The sequence below is a fragment of the Abrus precatorius genome, unplaced genomic scaffold, assembly GCF_003935025.1.
Source record: "Abrus precatorius isolate BTA unplaced genomic scaffold, Abrus_2018 Scaffold3, whole genome shotgun sequence".
Taxonomy (NCBI): Eukaryota; Viridiplantae; Streptophyta; class Magnoliopsida; order Fabales; family Fabaceae; genus Abrus; species Abrus precatorius.
The window spans coordinates 12,265,833-12,293,043 of NW_020874373.1; the positions used below are offsets into that span (position 1 = coordinate 12,265,833).

General features: G+C 28.3%; 2 protein-coding genes across 2 annotated transcripts; one reads left to right on the forward strand and one right to left on the reverse strand.

Annotated features, from left to right (window-relative positions):
• Positions 1-20,864: 20,864 nt before the first annotated feature.
• LOC113863364 (10 kDa chaperonin, mitochondrial-like) lies at positions 20,865-22,568 on the forward strand. Its single transcript, XM_027496920.1, has 3 exons — positions 20,865-21,126; positions 21,373-21,512; positions 22,313-22,568. The coding sequence occupies exons 1-3, from the start codon at positions 21,022-21,024 to the stop codon at positions 22,359-22,361; spliced, it is 294 nt and encodes a 97-aa protein (XP_027352721.1). The 5' UTR covers positions 20,865-21,021; the 3' UTR covers positions 22,362-22,568.
• A 1,192-nt stretch (positions 22,569-23,760) lies between these two features.
• Positions 23,761-26,516, reverse strand: LOC113862189 (serine carboxypeptidase-like 45). Its single transcript, XM_027495305.1, has 10 exons — positions 26,270-26,516; positions 26,044-26,148; positions 25,820-25,915; positions 25,342-25,434; positions 25,199-25,269; positions 24,826-25,107; positions 24,586-24,710; positions 24,250-24,342; positions 24,019-24,136; positions 23,761-23,910 (listed from the first exon to the last, which is right to left on the reverse strand). The coding sequence occupies exons 1-10, from the start codon at positions 26,514-26,516 to the stop codon at positions 23,761-23,763; spliced, it is 1,380 nt and encodes a 459-aa protein (XP_027351106.1).
• Positions 26,517-27,211: the final 695 nt, after the last annotated feature.

Here is a 27,211-nt window from a genome sequence, read left to right on the forward strand (position 1 = left end):
AGGGAGCTAAATTCTAAAGCAGCTTAGGTGCCACTAAAGTTACTGCAACTGAGTGAAGTTAATATTATCCAATTTTCTGTATGATATATATTATACATGTGGCACCAAAGAATTATCATTTTCCTGTGTTACCGTGCCACTTGACAAATTGTTTATTCCTTTATGTTTGTTTCTACTAGCGAATTATTGTGTATGTAATATTTATATTGATGTCATCTTGCACACTTTACTTCTCGAGTACATAAAGAATCTCATTAAGGCGAGCCGCTACTCACAAGTAAAGTGCTAAATTAGTAACAAACTAGAAAGCTGAATATCCCATATCCCATGCCTGTCTGAAAAAATCTTGGTCCTCACCCTGCTTTTAAGCAACCCTTTTACAACTGACACAGTAATATATATCCATTTAAGAGAGATGTTCCGTGTTGTCTTCTTCTTCCCTTGATTTTCTTCCAATGAAAGGATCTGTGTACTGTGACAACTGAAAAATTATAGTCGTTGAGAGAGTTGTTGATGGCATAAGTCAGACAGTTATTGCTCTATTACATAAACTTCAATCTATGCTGTTTCATTAAAACCACCTTTAAATGCACTGAAAAGTTTGTCTCCTTAGCATGTTTCTTGGAGTACCATCACATAGACATACACAGTGAACAACTTTCTGGTTAACTACATAATACAAAATCCAATTAGAAAAATCTACTTTACGAAGGGGAAAGTAGAAGAACTTCATAGTTACATTAGCTGCTATACCTTTGTATTTCATTATTTGTAAAGCGTCATGATCCAACAATTCCAAAACCTTAAGCTTAAATGAAGTGATAGTTTTGACCAAAAAAATAAAATAAAATGAACTGATAATAAAACAACTCGGTCACATATGCTCTAAAATAATAGCATGTCATGATTCTCATGAATCAACAATGTTAAAAGTTGAAGCTATTAAATGAAGTCACATGATTTATTTTATAGTACATCTTTAATGTAAAACACTTGGATCACCATTTTCCAGTGTGATACCGGCTTTAGCCGGGACGATTTTTCAAATCACTGAGATTGTAAATCTTTTCTGGGTTTTTATTTGTGGTTTAGATTGGATCATGATAAACTCTACCAAAAACAAAAGACTCAGTCATAAATGATTGTAATTTCACAAGCGATTTCTTGAAGAAAGACTATCCCAACCTCATATATACAACACTCGCATGAAATAAATTGCTGCTAGCCTACTGTTTTTGGTCAAAATAAATTTATTATATTGTAATAATGGACAGTATCAAACTGTTTGTAGGTCTTTTTAATTGATCTTCTGTCAGGGATCCTATCTGAAGACAAACGGGCATTTGTGTTAATGAAATTCATATTAACTTTAACTTCATCATTATTGTTATATATCGGATGCCATTCAATTCACAAAACCTTGATGTCACAATTTAAGGACCGGTACCTAATCCCCCCTCCCTTTTCATACATTTATTAAATGAAGATAATAAGGAATAAATTTCTTCTGCATATTATATGTCCAAGTACTTTCCAGCCCACAGCACAAATCCAGCATGCAAATGCCATATGGAGAAACTAAAGATATCTTTACCATATTTGTAATATCAACATGGACCCTCATTTCATTTTCTCTCTGTCAGTGCATTGGGTAAAATGGCTAGTCTTTCTCCATTGTAGTTCTACTAACATTGCAAATCTTTGCACTTATTTGTCCTAGTAGTCCCCAAAATATTAATCATTTTACCCAACTGACCCTATAAAAATGAGAGTGAAATTAAGCTATAGTCACAGATGAAATAGAAAATTTCTTGTCCTCTCCATATGCATAATTAATGTTTGCCGTTTCATTTCATTAAAGATACTCAAATGAGTCTCTCTGAATGTGGAACCTTACTTTAAATGCCAGCCTTGTCGTGTACATATATGCTTACTGTGACATTCTGTTGCCCGGAAAATGACTTGACATGCTCGTGAGGTAATCCTATAATATTGCCCCTGTGATATAGTTCCCTTATTTTTATTTCATTTTTATTTTTTCCAAGCACATTACTCAACAGCAACATTAAAAAAATTGACTTCTTAACATACTTTTCAAATATTTCTTTTGCCTCATGCATCCATTTTAGGATCCAGGTCCTATGCTAATGTTATGCTATTCACAATTATCTGAGCTTTGAATGTTACATTCACCCTATACTGTCTTGTTTTTATGTTTTTTGTTTTTAAATGAGGGTTCATTTAAAATGACGAGCGCGTGAATTTAACGTTCAAATTGTTGAAATTAAGAATTCAAATTCTAACGACTTTAAGAGTAGATTTTCAAAATTTAAAGGTTATGATTTTAAAATTTGTCTATATATTTTTCTCATATTTTCAGCAGTTAATTTTTATTAAAACATATTATGACTTTTTATTTATATTTTAAAAATTTATTAAAAAATTATTTTAATATATAGAAAAAATATTTAATATTTTCTTTATTTAATAAATAACACGATTGGAAAAGGAGTAATGTTGATGGCGAACTCTAGATTAAAAAAATTACAGCTCAAAACAAATTGCTGCTCGAAATTGACATCGGATTTATGTTAAAGTGAGCATTAAATGTCAAATTTGGCTTTTTGTGGAGTCTCCATAATTCCGATGCATTTGCAGCCAAAGAGAAATTGTTTATGCTGCACAAAAACAGTTTGAATGATGAACGACAAAATATCTGCCCTCAAAATAATTGTATGCTCTGTACCCAAAAATAAAATTACAAAAATATTTTTTGAAATATTTTGGAAGATACCCTTTGTATTTCTTGTTACTTTCTAAGTATAATTTTTGGAATATATGAATATAAAAACAAACAAAATATATATGGTGTAAATTTTTAATTATAATTATAATAAAACTGAAAAAATTATTGTATCATATAATCCTAGTTTAAATGGAAAGAAAAAAAATTGAAATTTGAGTAAAGTTAGAAGATTTTTTTTAGTTTTCTTTTATTTTTTTCTCTTTAACTAAACAAATTTTTAAAATATTCGTTTTAAATTTATTTATCAATTGAACAAACATTAATCTTTCTTTTTTTTTATCCTCCCAGTAAGTGGATATATGGCTGGCATAAGCAGAATAAAAAAAAATGAAGCTTACGTGGGGCCTGGCTCATAATCACGAAAGAGAAATTAATATGACTGGACGGCTATGGACATTTGATTCTTGCTGAGCTTCATGATTAAAAGTGTTATTGTAGGTTGAAAAAATTTATGCAGATCCATGGCTCAGAATTCATCTCATCACACGGTCGATTTCACAAGAATCACTGTACAAAGGACACTTTATTTTTTAACTTTATGAATGAAATTACATGTTGACTAAATTAAACCCTGGCCCAACAACACATATCTACATTGCCACACTGAAATGGGTGAGGTAGAAGTATGTACCAAACAATCAAGCTTGAACCATATATATATATAACTAAGATAAAATCTAGTGGTGAAAGTTTTCTAGGTGAAGACAAAAAATTAAGATTAAACTTTGCATCAGCAAGGAAATGGGTATCTTAACAAAGGAAGCGGGTCAAATTTAAGATAAACTTGTGAATAATTGTAAGAATAAAAAATGTTTTATTTTTACCTTTTGGAAGAAATTACTTTCTTTACCTTTTTTTATTTTCAATTAATGCTAATTTTACTCGTGATTAAATAATGTATTATTATTGTCATTTACATGCGGGATAGCCATACACACTATCTTCTATAAGCCAACAAAACCTTAGCCAAATATAGAAAACCCGATGATGTCTATGAGAATCCTGGAAGCATGCAAGAAACACATCCATTAAGGCATTATTACCTTACCAAATCCAAAAGCAAATCAATATTCGCTCGCACTAACAAGCAACAACCTATTGATGGCATCCACATTTACTAACATTCATATATCTGAAAACTCATCATATATATAGATATATATACGATTTCTTCAAAAATAGTTTTAACTATATTCTCTCATCATCATCACCAATATAATCTCAAACCTAAAAATTTTCATATACATCTGTAAACTTACCGGAAAAGACTTATAAAGCACAAAAAATGCTTTCAAATTGTAATATAAAGAAAGAAAAGAGAAAAAAGAGGAAGAGAAGAAATTAAGAGAGCTAGGAATATTGAGGACACCAAACATTGTGGATATGTCTCTGCAGGTAACTTATCTGTTGTGTAGAGGATTAGGACCTGTGTACACTTTCCTTTTATCTGCACCAAAAACTTGGTCTCCCTCTTCATTTGCACTATTTCCTTGAAGGCCAGTGCCGTGGAATTTAGAGGATTTGAACTCAGAAGCTGATGAAGCACTTTTGAATCTCTCAAATCTGGCTTTCCCTGATGCTGCGATACATGGGGTGGTGCTCAATAGTAAGAGCACTACCAGAAGTAGAAATAGGAAAACAAAACCCATTTTTTGGTTTTTGCTCTTTGCACAAATCATTGCATGGGATGTGAAGTACTACACACTCTTCTTGTTTTTCTTCTCTATTTTATCTGTGGCTGCTTGTTCTGTGTGGTTGAGAGATGGAGGCTTTTTGGTTTTGGTTATGTTATCAAGAAAAGAAGCCTTTTGGTTGGGTTTCCTTTCTTTAGGAGCCTAGGAGTTTGAATAGGAGCAAAGTCAATGCAAGGAGAGAACCAGCATGCATAGAACTTGCTGCCAGTTTCCTTAGTATTTAGAAAATGTTTGGTACAGATTTCAGAGCCAAGTTTTTTTGTTTTTGCTTAGGAAAATAAAACACACTGAACTCTAGTCTCTAGGCAGAGACAAACACCACAGCACAGTGAAAGAAAGTAAAACTAGCACTAGAGAGAGAGAGAGAGAGATGGTTTGGTGTTGAGTGAGTATAAGTGGAAAAAAAAGTAAGAGAAGTGAGAGGGAGAGAGATGTGGCGTTTTGAGTTTCTTAAACCGAGGGTCATGTGAAATGAATCATTTTAATTCGTTAATTTACTTTCTTGTTTTTTTCCTTTGTTACATGCACTTGTGCTTGTTCGCTCTCTATCGGGAGAATGTCTTTTAGCTTCTATTATTCTCATACCCCGTAAAAAAGATATGCCCAAAAAGGAAAAGATATGAGAGACCTTACACAATAGCATGGGAAATCTTGATTGAGAATTGATGTTATATTCACGCCCTGTTATACATATTTGTCAATTTAATTTCAGTATTTTTACAGTCAATACATACATACATCTCTCTCTCTCTATTATATATTAAAATTAATTTTTTTATCATATTGTGACAAATTTGTACTTACCTTGTTGTATTCAATTAATCACGTTATGCCTGTTTTACTTTTTGTCACAAAACAATGTATTAATATAATATGATACACTGTAATATTTATATATAAGAATTACCAAATGAATCATTAACTAATCTAACAGCTATCCCTGATGATGGAGTGCTTATTCGATGATTAATTCGTTTCACCTAGATATGCAGCGGTTGATTTGAGTATATGTGTTTACTTGGATTATAATTTTCTACTTTGGACACGAATGATTTGAAAGATTTAAAAGGAAAATCTATGAAGCATTAGCGAGGTTAAGGCATGAGACAATCAGATTGTTTGTTTTATACTGAAAACGAAAGTTACACCATTTTCAGACATAAATTTTCATTTCAACCCAATTTTTATCAAAGTAACAAAAATTTAATTCCAAAGAACCAAATTTAAAAGTTAAAACAAGCAGACCCAATATTGTTAACAATACTTTACATGTCCTTTTTTACCGATAAACGGATTGTCTTGTGCTATAGTAAAATAATTTTTACAGTATTTTGTAAATTAATGAGATATTCTATATTCTATCATATACAAAATAATTATTACCGTTAATTTTATACTAATAAATATTGATATTAGTAATTTATTTTTAAAAAAATGTAAACACTTTTTAATTTCTAGAATATTAAATGAATCATAACTATTAAATTAAAAAAATATACAATATTTTTTAAAATTTATGGTACTGTGATAAACACTTCAGAACAAAAATTTAATATATGTGAAATGATTATTTAAAAGACTTGTGTTTTTTTTTCCTTTCTTTTTTTATATTATTTAATAACATAAGTTTTTTATAACTTATATCAATAAATTTGATAATCAAATTTATGATTTTAGGCTTATTTAATTAATTTATTTAAACGTTCTCAAAATACAAATTTAATGTACATTTAAAGTAGCTTATCTATTTTCTATAGAAAAAGTTGTTAAAAGGTTTTAACTTTTGGACAAAACTTGGATAATGAAGTATCTTTTGTCTTTGTGATGTTTTCAATAGAAGATATTTTGATGTAGTCCTTTCTTTCTTTTTTAAGTATAATTAATAAGCTAATAGTCAATAAAATGATGGAACTATTTTTAATTAAAAATTTGATATTTGTGTATTTCTAAGATATATTGTATCTATTTTTTGTTAGCATAAGTAAGAAAAGTTCTACTAACCCATTCCTTAAGTGGTGATTAGGCAATGTTAAGAATAGATTGTCACCACTTAAATTGGAGTACAAAGATGATAGTTTAGGTTGGATAAAGATATCTGCAATGACATTTTCACTATAGAAAATTTTGGTCATTAAAATAAATATTTTTATTTTAATAAAATAATAAATATAACAATAAATGACTACGATCAATACTGGAGTTAGTACAGTAAATTTTTTATTGCACAGAATCTCTATCCTAGTTTAGGTTCCACCACCTCACTGGCTCAAGCAATAGGTGCTCACTGTTTAGGTAGTAAACAGTGCAGTGGCGTGATTGGCCCTTTATTGGCGCGCCAAGCCACCCAACCAAAAGCTACTACTTAAGTCTCAGCAAGCATTTGATGTGGTATATGGTTAAAATGATTGTTTATCAATATTTATATTCATTCAAGAATTCTAATATGAATAGAAAAGCTTATACATAGGATGACAGATAATCATTTTTTAATCTTTTTTACTGTTCCAATTATGTTAAATGATGCAAATACTGCACTTAAGCCAAGGCACTAATAAAAAGAAAATAAGGGTTGAAATTTGAAGTTTGAAAGGACCAATAGAAAGGGGAAATAATAAGACCTCGTAAGTTAATTTGATAAATGATAAGATATTACAGAAGAGAGAAGAATAAGGATTGTTTAGAATGATATGAATAAGAGATCACATATATATACAGAGGAAGGGAAGGAGATGAAAAATGGGATTAGCTAGAAGAAAAAAAAATATTAGACAAGGGAATTGAAGATAATAAAAAGGATCATATTGGAATGGGAAATCAAGCTTTAAAAGAAAGGGAGGAGTAAGACTTTGAATAAGGTTAATTTGGATCATATTGTGATATGTAAGTAAACAGAAAAATATAAGGAGATTGATATTTAAAAAGAATGAAAGAAGTTTTACTTTTTTTTTTTTGCAAATAGAAATGTTCGGATGATGGTTTTAAAATAATGACATGATATAATAAGCTTAAATTTTGTCAGTTGTCTGCCGAAGTCAGATGGGCTATTCATAATTAATTTTTTTAATATTCTTTTTAAAAGAAGTTTCTATAACATACCAACAAAAACTTGTTATTTAACTCTTACTAGTAGATAAATATAAAATAAGATTTATCTCGATTTTATTAAACATGAGAATTATATCTATTCATTCTTTATCAAAGTAAAATATTCTCTAAGAAAAAATAAGTATATTACCACAAGAATATTCATTAAGCCAAATATTCTTTCACTAGCATATCTAGACTTCAATCTAAGTATGTTTTGTTATAAGCTTTTTAGCTTTCCCTAACCAAGATTCAAAAGAGCATAAAATTAATTTTAGGTTATTTCTCAAAATAACAAAGGTTCTAAGAGAGCTGAAGAGAGAATCTCTCAAAGAATAAACGTACAAGTATATGCAACAAAAACTAAGAATGAAAGAATTGAAACAGGTGTCGATCAAATATTGATAGCCTACAACATTGAAGTCTTTATTAATTTGAAAGATGTTAAAGACAAGAGTATTTGTTCCAACAACATAGTATCTATCAAAATCTAAACGTTAGAAGTTGCATTACCTGTAAATATATTTTGATTCGGGGGCTTTATAGATAAGTTATGTTCATGAAAATTGTCAAAAATAAATAAAATTGGTAGCTGCATTCTCTAAATTTTATTTTTGATTGTTGACGCGTTGTGATTTTGGTCATGATAGATACCCCAAGATTATTCTTGAGGTAAGATTATTAAATTTGTTGGTTGATAATCTGAAGCGCTTGAATTACTCCTAAGGTCAATCTGTCATAATCCTACGAATGACAAATAGTGGGGGTAAGTTTTTCTTAAAGGCTGTATCCTCTTCATGTATCAAGCACAATTCATTAATTTCATATCTATATTCTTTATTCTCTGCCCATCATAATGGTTAGACCAATTCTCGTCTTGAAGGAAATGAAGCCTTCTGCGGTATAGCCTTTCAAAGTCATGAATCAAAACTTTCGCGTAGTTTAGATAATTTCTCCAGTAAATACTTAAAAAATAAAGTTTTGATTAATAAAATAAATCATTTTTTTATTAACCTATGTTTTTCTTATTTTTTTAAAAAGTCTTTATTATTTATTTCTTTAAAACTTAAGAAATATATGTTACTCTTAACTCTAATTTTTTTTAATTTATTTTGCATATTTTTTTTCTTCTGTAAGAACTTATTTAAAAACTTATCCAGGCTAAACTTTTGTTAAGTTGATAAATTTAAAAGACAGAAAGACACGACGTTATTCTGAGTTACACGTTGAGTACAATAAAAAAGTTTAACGTAATACTTAAATTGTAAAACTCTTTTGCTTACTGAATTAATATTTTCTCGCATTCTTATGTCATAACAATGTTCCTCTTACCAGACTTGATGATATTATATGTTCTTTATGATCACTTGCTAGCAATATAAGAACTAAAATTGTTACTAACGCGGTGAAGGAGAAGTCGAAGGAAAATGCAAGAAGAGGGCTAGTTAAAGATGAATTCTCATGTAGGGTACATCGATAATATTTTGTTTAACATTAATTATATTTAAAATAATAAGCATTAATTATACTTTTTAAAGTCTTGTGTAATAAAGTTAAACGACAAATAAAAAGGAGTAAAAAGAAATAGATGAGGTAGTAATGATTTAAAAGCAACTTTTCTTGTCTACTTATTTAAGATCCATATTAAAGTTACACGTATATATGACGATGACATGATTTAAGCTGATTCTTTTACCTTCCAAATCATAGGATTAAGAAGGGTGTTATTTTTGCTTTGTTTTGGGTTTACCAATTTTGGCGTGTTCTTGAGCTGATAGAATTAGAAGAGGTGGAAAGCATGTAGTTTATCCCCTCGGAAAAATAGCATGGGTTACGTCTTTGATTAATTATGGGCGAAACTTTCAAATTGAACCTAATCTCAGTAGAAATTGTAGCTATGTCAGCATTCAGCAATGGAAGGAACTAGGAAAGTTAATTTGCTTGACTTCCTTGACAATGGATTCACTATGATTACTACACCTTTAGTGGGTAAGAGATGCCTTTTACTTCATCTATAATTGCCACATTAATAGTTCGGTGCCTACGGTTGGATATGTTTTTATTGAAAAAGATCTTTATTCAAAGGAGAAGCTTGACTATATGTCGAGGTGTTTTGAAGGGTTCTAATGCCTCCCTTCTCCTTTGAGCTTAGTTTTAAATTCTTTTTAAGAGTTTGCAATTAAAAGAAGAAGCCTAAGAAAGTGCGTATTGAGTCTCAAAAACTATTCACTATATTATGTATAAAAATGATATTTTTCACATTTATATTCCTATAATTTATTATATTCATTGTTTATTTAAGAATTTTTTTAATGTATATTTAGATTAGAAACCCTCCTTTAAAGCCTCTTTATTAAGGTTTGATTATATAGATTCTGGGTATCATAAAATTGTTTTCTAAGTTTCTTTTAGTATTTTTAGATTTGTAAACTCTATTGAATATAAAAAAAAATATATAAAATGTTTATGTGATAAAATTTAATTTTAAAATAACATGAAATGCATTTAAAATTTTGTAGATAAATTTTATTTTTATGTGTTACTATGTCTTTTAACTTGTTCTTTTAAAAATCCTCTTTTGCCTTATAAAATAAATATTAAATAAAATACATATATATATATATTTATCATCTTACAAATATAAAAATGTTTAATATTTTTATTTAATACTTAAGAAAATTTATAAAAATAAAAGATAAGAAGATTAACATTTTATATTATAAAATTAAATATTAGTCACAAGCTATAAATATACGTACCTATTAACTTTACGTAATAATTAATTGTCATATAGCTTGTAATTAATATCATTATAGCTTTAAAAGAAGTATCATTATGGTTTACCACTTTTTTACCAAAATTTACAAATAATTTTATTTTAGCATGCTTGTTTCTTTAGTAAGTACTTAAGTCGGTTCCTGAAAAAAATTATTGAACCCACTTTTATCCTTTTAGCAAATAATATTTTAAAATTACAAATTTGAGGCACTTTAAACTTTTCAATAATTTTTCATCTGTTTAAAGAACATAATTAACCTATAAAAAAGTGAATATATATTAAATTTGTCCATATGAATATGTAAAAATTGTTAGCGACTCAAATTGATCCCTAAAATTAAATATTATTTTAAATGGATAAAAGATTAAAATGCTTTATATTTATAATCATGAGGGATTATTTGGTGAATATTTCTTAAACTAAGTTAGGTCAAACTATTTTTTTAAAGAATCAAATGGAGTATTTGTCGTTTTTTTTTTTAGATTTTAAAATCAATTTGATCGATTTCTTAGAGTTAAAAGTGGATCTTTTTTCAGAGGTAAATATGAGGGGTCGACAATTAGGGGGGAGAGAAAGTAGAAAGATGACATTGCCCATGTTTAAATTAATGCCTATAGATAAATCAAAGAGTTAGTGATCAACAATCCAACTAGTCAAAGGTTTGATTGCAGTTTAATTATTGATTTTTCATATTGATAAAACAAAATGTACTTATGTAGCTCAAATTGACTACTGCATGTTGAACTTGGACAGAGACAATTTTCTTTTCTTTATTTTAAGGAAGAATAAAACTAAAAAAGAGAGAAAACGCATATGATTAAGTCAAAAAAGGAGGAATAAACTTGTGTATTGGATACGTTACTACGTTAGTCAACAACATAATCACTCCTACGTAAAGAAAAGTTTATCACACTTCCACAATTAATTAGTTGATATCTATTAATTGCATAACAGTGCGGACGTGGTATGCATATGATCGATCATATCATGTACCACCCGCAAATCTAATTACCAGATCCAGTATATATGACATAAAAAAACACCGGTTTGAGTTCAAAATATCATACACTTTTTTTTTCATTTTTAAAAATAAAAATTTGTTTGTCTATTGAAGTTTATAAAATATATTTTTAAAAATATTTTTTATTTTCAATTTTTAAAACTAAAAAACAAAAAGTAGCTTCTAAGATATTTTTTTTTTATTTTTTTTATTTCTCTTTTCAAAATAGCTAAAATTTAGAAAATTCAAAAAATTCACTTTTCATCAATGACAAATTTGTAAGTTAAAAAAAATAAAATTAGGATTTAGGGTTCTTGAAAATACTCTATGTTTACACAAAATATTTTCACTAAAACCTTTTCATGACAATATTCAAGTTTATTTTCTTTTCTCGTGTTGTATTTTTTATCTTTATTGATTTTTATTTTGATTTAAATTCTTATTCACAAACAGGCACTAACATATTGTAAAATCAACCTTTATATTTTTAATATATTGCATATTTTTTATTTTAAAAAAAATGTTATTATTAGATGTTTAAATTCGGTATAAAAGTTGGAATTAACAAAATTGAAAATTTAAAATCTCTTTAAAAAAGGGTTTATCGACAAATTATAACAATAATTTATGATTTTTTTAGTTTATTTTAATAATTATTTTTGACTTATTTCAATTAATTTTATAATTAAATATATAACCTAAATCATCATTTAGATAAATTATTGAATATGTTATTATCTGAATGCATGATGGGTGAGAGAGAATAAAACCAAGATACATAAACAGGTTTTAATCGTAGAAGTTTAGGGACCCATATTCTGATTGAATTAAGACACATTTCATAGTAAACGAGGGGAGAAAAAGTATAGAGAAGGGTGAAAGAGATGAGAATGGAAAGAGGAAGAGAATTAATGTGAAAGCTGAAAAATGAAAAGAAGAAGAAGAAGAAGAAGAAGAAGAAGAAGGGAGGGTTGAAGTGGGGCAGGTATTAAAGAGGTGGGGTGAATTTCAGAATGCATATAGTGGCTACTTTCTCACTGGATATGATTATGTTCTGCCTCACTTTAATTTTAAGAATGTGTACGTGAAAGTCCTTCAACAGTTTTTCATGTTTCTGCCTCAACCAAAATATCAAATAAAGTACCCTATTCAACTTCACATCTCAGGCACTAAAACCATGCACCTTCCCTTTTCTATCATACTCTTTATTTATATTACATAATATTATTTTTTATTCTTATTTCACTGTCTAAAATATTATACAGATCATAGAATCTAATTATATTGTTAGAATAAATTGATAAACTTCCTGCAACTTATGTATACACAGTAAATTTTTCTTTATCGCATAATTCAATACATTTAACATAAAATATTACAATTTTTAACAAAATTTTACTGTTATTATACGTTAAACAAAATAATAGGTTATGCAAAAGAGAGCATTAGTAGAAGAATAACAACTAATATTTCTTAAAATTTTACATAAACAGATAAATTAGAACAATCTTAAACTTAAGCAAATAAGAATGAAAATAGTATTTAATATCTCTACCAAATAAGCATTAATTATTCATTAATTTTACATAATAACTATAAATATTAGACAAATATTAATTAGTGTCATAAAGATACTAGTTAAAGAACTAAAACTAAAAAAAGTATTAAAAATATTATTAATACATTTTTCTATAATTTTAAAATATTTCTCTCGTCCTTAAAAAAGAGCGTGGCAGATATAGAAATAATAAGAAAAAAAAGGAAAAAATAAAAAGTATATAAAAATATATAAATAAATGAGATGTAAGAAAATTGAAATCATATTTAGAAAGAGAGAAAAATTACAATTATTATCAAATCCATCTCTATATATAAAAGGAATTGATAATAATTATCTTAAAATATTAATAAAACCAAAAAATAACATTAAAAATTATAGCGAGAATTCATTGAAACAAATAATAAAAATCCATCCATAACATTTTCTCATAAAAAATTACATTAATACCTTAATCAATATTTTAAAAGCACTTGTTAACATTCTCCTATAAATAAAAAGAAAATAGTATTCAACCTCTTAAACTTTATCTTTTTGGTAAACAGATAAATAGATCCCATTATTCATTTATTTTAAATTTCAATAAATATATATTTTTTATTTTTAAATATTGAAACATGACAAAAATTTCAAATTAGAAAAACTCAGAAAGGATAAAAGAATTAGAAGTACTTGCATAATAACACTGGTTTCCTATTTAGTGTGATATATCCTCTCTCTATTTCTCTTCTTTGATTTTTTCTGAATCAATAATTTTTAATATGATTAATTTTGAAAAAATAAAATAAATAAATAATTAAGATTAAAAGTAAATAAGTGAGATAAATTTTTAATTTTAATTTAACGTAAATTGAATAGAAAGAATTCAAGTAAAAGTAGTAAGTTTAAAGATTAATTGGAATGAATTGAAATTATTTTTGTTGATAAAAAAAAGTTCAAAGAAATGAAATATTTTTTTATTAATAAAATAAACGAAGCTACATGCTTTCTCGTGTCTCTTTCCACCAGGAGAGGGACACACATGCAAGTCTAATTCACCTGGTTATTTTAGATCCTATAATTGCAAAACCAACCAATGATTAGGCCTTTGGATTTTATATGGGCTATGCATTTGGCTCCTCCACAGGTCCTAAATTGTAGGAAATCTCAGCAGTTAAAAGAGATTTTTCAGTCTAGGATTATACTCACTTTCTGCTTAAAGCAATTTTATTTGAATTAAAAATAGTAATATAAATTAATTTTTCAAAATAAATAAATATGTAAAGTGAAAATTTTTATTAAAATGTTTTGTAATTTTAATTTTTAAATTAATAGTAAATATATCTTTTTATTTTATTTTTCTACCACAAGTATATCTCCACAGCATACTTGAATTTAAAAATAATTACAACTAAAAAATTAACTCTTTTAATAATAATTTATTTACTTTAAAAGAGTTAAATTTCTAAGTCACAATAATCTCTCAAATAAAGACTTTTTTCATGTACAAAATTCAGAATTATGACAAAATAAGATTTGAAGTCCAAACATTACAAACTACACAATTAATTTGACAAACAAATTTCATTAGCATCCTCCTCCAGTATAGAAACAAGAGCATTAAGAGGATATATAAAACAGGATTTTAAGATTGATGACTTATATTTGCTTGGCAATCAACAACTGTATCAGCCTCACAATAAACATGCTCAATTACATCTCAATTCTAATTTTAGAACGATTTGATGCTATTGATGAGCGCAAAATACTGGTGAGCTTTATTTTACATTAAGATCTAATCATATTAACTGCAACATGAGAATTTATTTCAATTATCACTTTAGCCACTTTTGGAGTGGTAAGCACTCCCAAATCATAGAGAAGACCCCAAATTATAACCTGCAAAATCAAACAGCTGCCTAAAATTGCAATAAAATCTTTTGATAAAAACTCACTCTTTAAAACTTTGATCAACTCCCACAAACATCTTAAAGTATGTTTGGGAAATAGTTTTTAAATGGAAAATGAAAGATGATATACTTTTTAATTTTAAATTAAAAGAATTATATATTATTTTATGATAGTAAATACATAATTAATATGTTAATATATTATTTATTTTGAAAAAATATTAATTTTAATATATTTATTTGAAATACAAAATTTATCTTTCTTTCTCAATTTCTCTTATTTCAGAACTTTTACACTTTGTTTGAAAGTTTAGAGAGAGTAAAAGAAAATAATTTGAAAACTAAAGGAAGAATGGAAAAGGAAAGAAAAAGAAGAGTTAATAAAAAAAATTTCAAATTAAAAAACAAAAGAAATATGAGTTTATGAAGTTTTTGAAGGTTTATAAAAATTCTCAGTTTCATCTAAAAACTCGAAACAAAAATTGTTACTACCTAAACTTTATCTTGCTTTTTTTGATTTTTCTAAAACTAATTGCCAAACAAAACTTTGAAGTTTAGAATACAAAATCAAGAGAAAAAAAATCAAATCTATTTTCTCAGAAAGCTTTAGTATCTAAAGTTTAGTTAACTTTGAAAACATTAAGAAATATCTTTTAATAAAAAAAACATTGTTTTTAAAATTATTTAGAGTAAAAAAATAAAAAAAGTCACTCAACAATTTATATTGATTCACTAAGAAATAATAGAGTTATGTTGAAGCATTGAATTTAGTCAAAATAAATATATATTTCGTTAAATAATCTTAAACTTGATGGTTTACCTTAATGATGGATCTAATTAAAATGAATCTTCTAATAAAACACTAAATTATTCCTGTCTTTTCAAATAGGCCAAATAGGTATACCAAACAAAATATCCTATTGACAATGAACATAAGCCATGTTTATAGTAGAAATATTCCAAAGGAACCAAGAGCTACGTCCATGACTAAAGAAAACGATGAAAAATAAAATAAAATAAAATCTTGCACATGAGAAGAGTCTCTAAAGACATGCATACTTGTCTTAGAAGCCTTGTTACAAGAATTAGTTAAAAGAGAGTCACGAGCAACATGTCATATAATGATTTTAACTTTATAGGACCCTTCATACTTCCAAATTTTTTTAGAGAGAAGATTCAATTTGAATTCCATCTCCAAATTGGAACAACCTCCATAGCCTTACCATTTGAAAGCGCATAAAATCTTTTACAAAATGGTAAATAATTAAGTATTATCTCTTTGTTTTATTCCTTATGTAGAAATTGATATTGATGAATTTAATTATAATATATTGATTAATATACATTTTTTTCTATTTTTCATTATAATTATGTTAAAATAATTTTAATTCATAATATACATTTTTCAGTGATAATATATTAAAAGTAAACTTGTATCTTTATTTGTCGACTAAATTGATAAACTTTAACTGTTTTACGCAGTCAATTTTTTAGGTTTCATTTCTGTTTTTTGATCCTTATTATTTATTACCTTAATTTTTGTGTGATATTAATAAATAATTGAGAAGTCTTGTGTCCTTAAACTTATCTTTCAACAACAGTATTTTACGCATGTATTTAAAATCAGTGCGGTAATAACCTGATTTTCAAATTTTGATTTAATAATTTCTTATTTTTCTTTCGATTGTCTCAATTTTTCTTAGATTACACATATTTTCTCTTAAGTAAAGTTCTTTATCTAAATATTTAACACAATTCCATTTATTAATATTTAAATTCGAGATTATTAGTTAAGTTAGAATAATCTCTCACTAGTTAATTCATATATTTAATAGTTATTCAAATACTTATTTTAATAATTATATATGATTAATAAATATATTTTAACTTAATTGATAACATTATTCAAAATATAGTATTACACTTATATTAAAATGATTGCTTTCAAATGCATATTATAAAAAAAATTATAATTTTAGTTCCATATTTTTAATTATAATTTGGTTATATATAATGTTAAAACTTATATATTATGTTAATAAATTGAGTTGGTCTAATTTTTTTTTATATTATTAAAATTTGATTAAATCAAATTTAAACTTGCTAAAACTTTGAATGAAATAATAAATAAATTATATTTATCCTATTTTATCTTATGGACCTTCCTTCATAATAACCATTTCCAGATACAAAAAGTGATGTTGTTCAACCGAAAAAAAAATGATAATATATTTTTTTTTATTAAGATACACACATATCATAACATAGAGCATATAACACGACAACGTGAAAAATTAAAATTAAATATAAGATAAATTTAATTTTAACCGCCTCTATATAATTTTATGATAAAAAAAATTATATTCATATATGTCATATTTCATTTCTCATCTCACATATGTACACACGTAAAAATTAACTAATAAAAATGAAATATATAAAATGTGCCTATATATATATATATATATATATTGAAATATAACCACATTTTAAATAGTTTTTCTAAAAGAATTTTGTTTTTCAGAAACGATAATTTCTAAACATGTAAGTTCTGCACAATTTTTGAGGTGGAAAATTACTCCATTCACCCGTGCGCACGATGTTTTAATTCTTGCGCAGAGGGTCCATCATATGTACTGGAACACAGTAGCTCAAAGAAGTATATGAAATATTATAATGTAATTGACAAAAAAAAATGTGAAAGATAAATTTCTCACAAAATTGACACGAAAAGTACCATTTGACTTCCAAATAAAAAAGCTTCAATTTCCTACGCAAAAGCCTAGCTTTTCCATTTTTCAAACAAATTTTGCAGCATTTGCCAAATTGAATTTTGATTAAAAAAGTAAATAAATTTAATTTAGATAAAGTGTTTTACTTTTTCCTATTAAAAAAAAGAAAGAATATATTTTAATTTTCCCTTAAAATATAGAATGAACTGCATGTATATTTTTGCCCCTTTCATCATCACTTTGTACAAGCTTCCATTAGAAGTTGATATGAGATCCTATCATGTTAATTATGTGTCTGCGCGTACGTGGAAGGGATCGGATAAAGAGAGACACAAAGCAAACATATATCAGTGCTTTCATGTGTAGGAAGTGAAGAGGATGAGCTAGAAAAAGGTAATATATGAGGCTGCAACTCCTTCTTGTGTGAAAATATGAGGGAGAATGTCATTATATGCTCCCTACATTCCATATAGAGTGGAACCATAATGCATGGCTAAAGAAATTAAAAAAAATGAGAAGCTGCATGCTGTTTCCATTTTTATGTCAAAGACTAATTAATTATGTTGCTGAATTCAATTCTATTCTATACTCCATTATTTGCATATTGTTGCTCTATAAAAGATTCAAAACAAGCACTGCTATTTTAGAGACCAATAATTTTGTGTGTATTGTAAAGTTTGGGGATGTGCATTCTCCTTTAATGAAATTGAAGAAAGGTCATGTGATTAAGTAGCATAGTTTTCCAATTTTGAAGTTTATTTTTGAGTTGGAGTTGGTATCTTTTTGTGTTTGTTTTATTAAATGTAAAGACCCACCTACACCTCATTTTGGGTGCTAGCTAAGAGGGGGGTTTGATGAGCTAAAAGAGGGGGATAGGGAAGTGTTATTGAGTGGCATCTGCTTTGGATTGAAAGTTGAAACAATCAAAGATGAAATGCATAGATGGGGAATGTCGTTATGAGGACAAGCGACATGATTAGATAAAAGAATTCTTTGCTCCTCAAGCAACTAGAATTTCCCACTTTTTGGTGTTACATTTTACTTTTTAGCTCTATTACACCTAGCTCTTCAGTCAAAGCCATGGCCCTTTGGCCCTCTTATCATCATTGGGACATAACTGCTACATGAAACTTCTCATTATGCGCTAAAAAAATGGCCAACATTGTTCTTTGTTAGTCAGTAATCATACTTAAGGAGCCCATTTTGCTTGCCGCCCCCCCCCCCCCTTTTTTTAATAAATGAAACTTTGGCAAGCTACCACATTATTTTGTTATCTTACTGATGTGATAGAATTTTTTGCTTACAAATTCACAATGCTTAAAATTAGTTTCAGTTAATTGTTTGGTTGGCTTTGTGTAATTGACTTAGTTACAAATTTACAACCATATAAGATTGCTAACTCAGAGTTATTATGGAAACATGTTTATGTACATTTTGTAGGCCTGTTTTGAACTGGGACAAACCATTAGCATGCTTGGTAAAAATTAATTTTTAAAAAATAATTATTTATTTCTTAAAAGCTTTCTTGACAAGTTAAAAGAAATAATTATGAATATGTTTAGATATGTAACTTAATTAAATTATTTTAAAATGGTGACTTATGCCTTGAATATAGTCATTAAACTTATTAGTTTAAGATAAGTTGAAATAAGCTAAATTTTCTTATAAAAATAATAAATAATTTTCATATACTGTCTATAAACTTTTTCAAACTAACTTTCTATTTCCTGAAATAAGCTAAATCAAACACATTAATGTCGCTTCTCTATTAAATCTTGGAGGAATATTTTTGATATAGATTGCATTGTATTATTTATGGTACTACTCTTCAAAAGGTTCATAAAAGGCAACCTCTTTTTCTTCCCCCCTTTCTACCGCCAACGAAATACTTTTCCCAATTCTCTAGGTATATAATTTTGCTTCAAGTAGTGTTCATTAATTATAATCACCAAGTTTTGTTTTTTGCAGTAAAATTTTCAGCAAGATTGTACACGTAAACATTTTACTGTTTACTCTTCTTGCGTAGCACAGCAACCACTAACACAAGAAACAACATGATTAAGGCCAAGATGGTATGATCGAAGAGAATCGTTAAAAACTTGCATTAATAAAAACTAGTTAGGTTTAAGGTGGTCAAATGAACTATGATTATCGCCAACCTGTCTATGATTTTATTCCACTTCCACTTTTCTCCGGGTTTCTTTTTGATCATTTGATTTGTCTTTCTGCATAACGTAATTAATCATTATTAAGATTTTTAAACATGGTTTGCTCAAATCAATTAGGTTCAAGTTATCATGGTTACTTAGCAAACATTGTTACTGACGGAAAATTAGTGTAAATATTGTGTGCGTATGAATTTATGTATGCATATACACAGTATGTTTAATTTCGTGTTAGAATACATGTAAATTTATGTTTATTTTAATATTATTAATTATAATTTTTGTGTTAAATTCATATTTACAATTTTTTTTTTAACGTGGTAGAATGAGTTTAGAATCATCAATCTTATTCTTTCATTTGTTAATATAATTTTTTCCTTGTAATTTTCACTTTTTGGAGTAAAGGGTACTGGTAAGGAGTGGGGGTGGTCTAAACAGAAATTTTCAAAAGTCAATTTGGTACTTTACAAATTAAAAGTTGGATGAAAACAAAATCTCACCAAACCGTATAACTGATAAAAGTAAACACGACAGGTTATTGAACCTTAATCATGAGTGATGCTAAACACACAAAAATAAGAAATTTTCAGTTTTCAAACTCTCCGGTCCTTAATTCTAATTCTATGTCTAGAAATCATATACAGTAGTACTAATATCGGGTGGAATAAAATAAAATAAAATTCAAATAAAAATGAAGCTTCTTATTATATTTATATTTTAAACGTATGTATTTCGTTTTATTAACAAGTATAATTATTTTATTGTTATCATTATTACTTGATATAGTAATCTTTCTTTGGGATATAAAATATAAAACAAATATGGGCTTGTGGTCTGTAATATTGAACTAGTTATGTTTTCTTTTCACATCCTAATATTGTGAGTTAAGCCCATGGACCAGAAAGAGAAGTGTAGCCCAAAAACATATTGAGCTATTATAGGCGTGACAGAAGTTCATCCCCATAATAATAATACGGGTTTGGATACTGGTTCCCGACCCAAAAAACAAAACCAAGACACCAACAAAGAAATACTAATTTTTAATTAAAAATTATATTAAAAAATTATATGAGTGAGTATATTTTAAATTTTTTAACTACTGACTTAAAAATATTGGTTAAATGAGAAAAATAGTTTGAAGTTTTGAGTTTGAAAATAGGATGAAACGATGGGAAGATTCTAGAACCCCCGAATGAAGAAAAATAATATAAAACCACAATTGAAAATACTTCATAAACCTTTGTAAAACCCTAAAAGAGTGTCTTGAGATTTCTGAAGAATTTCATCCCTCTGGTGCAGGCTTGTGCGCTCCAAATGGCTCGGCGTTTGATTCCACTGTTGAATCGGGTTTTGGTGGAGAAAATTGTCCCTCCATCAAAAACTAACACTGGCATTCTGTTACCCGAGAAATCCTCCCAGGTTCATTCTCCCAATCCCTTTCCTTCGTACCCATTTCATTTCCTCCTTTTGACTATTCGCTTTTCATCTCAAAATTTCATTTTGCTTTAGTAGTCTGGGGGAATTTAAATCGCTACCTGGCTGGTGGGTAATAATGCTACCAAGCGAAGGGACAATTTGTCCCTGCATTCATGCATTTAGTGTTACATCCTTGATTTGTTTAACTACATTTACCGAGCTGATAAAATTTTACGTGTTTTGCTTTAGCTGAATTCTGGAAAAGTTATTGCTGTTGGCCCTGGCATTCACAGTAAGGATGGGAAGCTAATTCCTGTGGCGGTTAAGGAAGGTGACACTGTTCTTTTGCCTGAATATGGGGGAACTGAGGTGAAGCTTGATAACAAAGAGTATGTATATGTTTCTTTATGATATATTTATTTGCTAGCTTCCTTTTTACCCTCACAGAATTCTACAACTTGATCCTAAAGTTTAATATGCTGCCCATAAAATTAATGGAATATAATTATTCTTGAGGAGTATATCTTGTAAAGATTTTGTTTCATTTGATGGCTGCACTTGAACTCTTATAGTTTCGTCCACATGATACTTAGAAAGTTTAATTTTTTCTGTTACAAAGTTGATCCCTTAAAATGTTATGCTTGATATTTTGTGTCATTTTAAGTACTTGCGTTATTTTTCTTTTTCCATTTATGTTTTTCATTTTAATCTACTGTTTCTTTATCATATAAAACTTCCAAGACTGAAGCTGTTATTTTAGTTTATCAATAATTTATTAGCTTTAATGAAGTAAAGCATTATTATCATAAATTAAGCATTTCATTCAATAACATGATTTTGTTGCTTTTTGTTACCTTCTTCTCAAACCCTCTCAAATCCTGGTATTTGGGAGTGGCTGGTTGACAGACAAAATATCAAAAATCAGGGTCTAAGTAATATGCTAATTCTGGAAAATTCCATTGACATTGAGCTGGTGATTTTGTCTGCACTTCTTATGGAAAATTCCCCCTTTTTCTTGTGCTATCCTTAGTTTTGACAGTGAATATACACTACACCAAAAATACTACATGGTTTGCTATGTGAATGAATTATATGGGAATAGAACAGATTTATTAGTTGGTTGCTCATCCTAGTTGCAATAGCTGTATCTCAAGCCTTAGCTAATTAGATCGTAATGTTTTTTGTGTAGGTATCATCTATATAGAGATGATGATATACTGGGAACACTGCATGATTGATGTCAAAGTCATTGGCGGACCTTGCTGTAGCAATTCATTTGCTAGGTGTTCTGCTGTGCTATGGTGAAGCAGTTTCTTTCTGTTCTGATTTTTATTTTTATGTATGATGTATCGTCTACAATTTACATTTTGTTCTGGACCAAAAAACCTTCAATTTTAAGCTAACAGTTAAGAATGCTATTTTCTGCAACATCTGGGGACACCACTTTGTTAGTGAGATAAAATTTATCGCCTTACATTATATAGTTCTGTCTTGTGGCGTGGTTAAAAGTGTTTATTTATTTTTCACGTTTTGTGTTGCATACCCGTGGATGTGTAGATTCCAATGTGTATTTTGTTAAAGTGATGAAATGTTCTTTCTGTAAGGACAAATTATGTGATGTTTGTTAAGTGTTAGTGTTATTGACCAATTAAAATAAGAGTCTTGTTTTAGTGAAAATTTATATTTAATATTATTGTATATTACTGAGATAAAATTTTAATTTTATTTGATAAATTATATTAACAACACTTAAGAAATTATACGTAAGTTTTGTATTTTTAATTAATCTCTGACACCTTTTTTCTTATCGGGATTATGGGATATATCAAATTGCAAAGTTCAAGCACGATTAAGAAAGGTGATGCTACATTCTTGTTTGACCAAGTTCAAAATTTAATTCACACTCGTAATGCACGTAAAATAAAGTTATTAGTTGCTACTTACGGCAAACTGCTTATCTTGTAAGCTTTAGGAAGTGAACACTCCCCCACAAATGTTTGCGCAAGAACAAATATTATTGTTGCTATCTATTACATGGATGTGGTAGTATGTTCTTCATATTGTAGTTGGTTTAATTGGGGATGAAGGTGGAATCCAAATGGTAACAAACAATGAATACATACTATAACGTTTATGTTTGTAGTCCACTCCTGAAACAAATGTGGCGTTGATACCTAGTTTATGTGTTTGGAATTCGTTGCTAATTTGCCTTGAGAATTACAGTAATGTTCTCCTTCCCTTTGTTTTTATTCCTGGATGCACTTTATATTTAACTTGCTGTGTGGTTGGTTTGGTGTTTATAAAGTTGATTTTGAACCAACTTAGATTTGTAAAATTGATTTTAATTATAAGTGAATTTGAAGTGAAATGATTTATGCTTAATGTCTCTTAAAAGTGAGTTTATGGTAAAATTTAATATGAAGTTTTTAGCCCCACACAAATTATAGTTTGTTACGTTGACTCAAACATGGGTTTACAAACAAAATTAAAATGCGTAATACAAATCAGTGTAATTTAAATTGAAAGAGAATGAAATACTGGTCCTTGAATTATTCATTTCGGTTGATAGCTATGTGTAGTTCGTGTAGGGTTGTCTGCGTGGGCTCATACACTCGTGCTGTTAAAGCTGTCCATATTTTACTCAATACTTGGCAATGGCCTTCCTTCCAAAAATGCTTTAAGTAACACGAGTGATCTCCCTGGCTGAGTGAAGGGAGCTTCATGAGCTGCTCCTCTTATGGTGGCATATGATAAGATGTCCCCATATGCTTGGGTCCATCCTGCTACCTATATATATATATATATATATACACCAAATAAAAGGATTAGTGAACTTAATCCAAGTGTTTACATGTATTAAATCTGTCCAAGATATATTGCATGTCAAGTATTAACCTGTTTTTCCTCAAACCAGACTCTGTAGGCTACTGTTGTATTCAGTCCAATTTCCTTGGCCAAATCATCCACCAGAGATCGCGAACCGGTTAATGGAATGACTGAATCTTGATCTCCACTACATAGGGAAATGACTTTTCTTAAAAAATTTATGCCTTGACGCATCACGGTAGGTATGTTATGTATGGAATTAGCTAAATTAAAAGTCAATGATTGAATAAATTCACTTACCTGTATACTAGGACCCTGATCCCAGACTTAACAAGTGACTCTAAAAGAGGAATTGTTGGTATCTGTTCATTCTTATAGTCATAATGAAGAACTCTGTAGCATAAGGTAGATGGTTTTAGCACGAGATATAAGTCATAGAACAACCCTATAAATTATGTAAGAACGGGGAAAAAAATAAGTAGCTAAAGAGGAAATGAGTTTGAAGATTGTCGGTGAATACAGGACCCTAAAATAAGGTGGAAATACATATAATATCTTTTGTTAGAATTAACTTTCTTATGCTGATTAATGCTTAAGCAAACTTAAATGTCTGCACTTTTTAAGCAATAAACTTACGTGCTGCAAGCTGTCCAATGGGAGACTCCAACAAGCTTAGCATGGAGAGCTTCTTGCACTTCTTTTCTATTTAAGTATATGAACGTTTTATCATCCACACAAACATCTATATTCTGTGTCTCTTGCTGCATCAGAGTATGAAGGCTTGTAAAAGAAATGAAGGGAATAACAACTCTAGGTGTAAAAAGAAATATCATAGAATCAAGATGGCTATGCAAAAAATTAAAGAATGATACTTACCACTTGATGCAACACATAAGCCTGTTGATTTGCTGATGACAAACAGACATCAAGAGTGACATCATACACATTGATATATTTGCTAATCTCATTAAGCACTTGATTAGCTATTGTTACACAAATACTATTAAGATTCCCATTTTGGTATTGTCTCACATATGTGGAATAGTTGCAGATTGTAGTGAAGGCGTTGTAAGTTGAATCTGATATCAGTCCATGAGACCAAAGGAATTCAGCTTTAGAGTTCAAATCAGTATCAAAATCCAGAAGAGGGTTTCCTAGCTGTATCAACATTTGAACCAAGTTATGATTTTGAAATAAATGAAATGGTTTTTTATGTTTTAATTATTCAAAAATTCCCTCATGTACTCACTGCTATCCCCTTGAGACTGAAGTTGGTCTTGGTTTGAACAATAAGTTGTGCAAGCTGTGGAACATAGTGGCCTGCAAATAAGTGTGCATTACCTTTGTTGTTACAAAATGAATATGTTGTTCATTTATTTCAATTATTTCTACCTGCATAACTCTCCCCTGTAATATAGAAGTCGTTATTTGAATACTCAGGGAATTCAGTGAACCAACGCTGTAGGAAAACAAGATTATCCCTCGCTGTACAAGAATTAGACCATCATCAGCATGTTGAGGAGTGTCTAAAAGACAAGTTGGTAAAATCCGAAGCATTTATTAAGGGATAAAATATGTTTTTAATCGCTATTTATATAGATACTTTTGTTCTCCATAAATTTTAAAAATAATATTTGTTATAAGTGATATGCATCTAAACATAGCCTGGTATGACTAAATGTATGTTACATCATCGTAAGGTGATAGACAGTTTTAAAAAATATTAAAATTTATGAAGTGATAAAATAATTTTTTAAGATTTATATTAAATCTATTTTTAGATAATAAAAGCATATTTAATCCTTTATTATATTGTATTTATTTATTTTCTGTTATTATCTAAATGCACAAAATAAATTGAAGAAAGAACCTGTAATATCATCATCCACTAAAGCATAGAAAGATTCATTGCCAGAGTAAGAGAATCCAACACCGGCCGGTGATTCCAAGTATAACATATTTGCCTCTGTTATGAGGATGAAATCAATAAGCAAATTATTTTTTTGAAAAAAGGAAAATAAGTGCATATTTGACATTTTGATCCCAAGAAAAACAAAGCATTGGGTTTACGTAGTTGTTGGGTTAACGGTTAACCTTTGTTCCAACTATAATCATTTTTCACAAGAACATTGCTGTCACCCGGTTTGAAAGGGCCATGCTCAACAAAAGCTCCAACTCCAACAGAAGAACAACCAGGCCCTTCAAAAATAAAAACCAAGAAAGCATTTTAATTGCTTCCATCAATCTAAAAGGTCTAAGGCATATTCCAAAATGGATAAATAAACAGAATAATGTATGTTATATATAACATGATATATACCTCCATTCAACCATAGGACTAATGGCTTGGAAGCAGGGTCTTCTTCAGCTTCAACAAAGTAGTAAAACAAAGCTCTTTGTTGCTGCTCATCCACTGTAATGTAACCAGAATATTGCTGAAAATTGACCTGTGGCTGACCCGGCAAAGTGCTGATTTTATCAGCTTCAGGAAGTGAACTCACCCCGACAAGTGTTTGTGCAAGAACAACAATTATTGTTGCAATCATAGTTAGTGACTTAGGTAGCATGGTAATGTGTAAGAAGTTACTTGTGAGTTTTATTGAGATGACAAAGGATTATTATAAAGGCATAAACGATAGTCTACTTAGACCATTTTTACCATTTCCTCTGCTCCTTTATATAGGACATTTTTTAAAATACTTTGCGATTCTTATATTTTATAAAGATTTGTTTATTTGTTGTTAATAAATAAACTTAGTAATATTTTAAATTAAAATAAATAAAAATAAATAATAACAGTAGGGTTAGATTCAATGATATTAAATAAGGATATGTCATACGTACTCTACTTTTTTTTCTTATCAGTTTGATGCTTTTGGTTTTCTATAGAAATAAAGAAAATGATTTATATTGTAAATTTAATAAAAGACATAATTTTATTTTCTATTATACCTTTAATTTATATTAATTAATACTATTTTTAATCTTTTTATATATATATATAAAATAAAACATATTTAATGCTCCATTTCATCCTCTTTATAAGAACTATTTAAAAACGAGTAAATTAATTTTTTTTGTAATATATGTAATTTAAGTTAAAGGTTTTTCGTAAAAAGAAACAGAGGAATTATTCTCTATCAAACGACCACTATTTATTAAAGATAAAATTGCGAATAAAATTAATTATTCATTAATTTTATAAAATAAAAAAAATATTTAAAAGTTACAAATTTTTATTAAAAAGGTTTTTTTGATTTTA

What these genes read in the sequence shown, in the direction of transcription:
- LOC113862189 (XM_027495305.1), bottom strand. Translation starts at nt 26,516, where the DNA reads ATGCTACCTAAGTCACTAACTATGATTGCAACAATAATTGTTGTTCTT. An exon ending in AGTCCTATGGTTGAATGGAG is followed by an intron (nt 26,149 to 26,269) that starts GTATATATCATG and finishes TTATTTTTGAAG; the next exon opens with GGCCTGGTTGTTCTTCTGTT. An exon ending in ATCAGGGTCCTAGTATACAG is followed by an intron (nt 24,137 to 24,249) that starts GTAAGTGAATTT and finishes TTCCCTATGTAG; the next exon opens with TGGAGATCAAGATTCAGTCA.
- LOC113863364 (XM_027496920.1), top strand. Translation starts at nt 21,022, where the DNA reads ATGGCTCGGCGTTTGATTCCACTGTTGAATCGGGTTTTGGTGGAGAAA. An exon ending in TACCCGAGAAATCCTCCCAG is followed by an intron (nt 21,127 to 21,372) that starts GTTCATTCTCCC and finishes GTTTTGCTTTAG; the next exon opens with CTGAATTCTGGAAAAGTTAT. An exon ending in GTGAAGCTTGATAACAAAGA is followed by an intron (nt 21,513 to 22,312) that starts GTATGTATATGT and finishes TTTTTTGTGTAG; the next exon opens with GTATCATCTATATAGAGATG.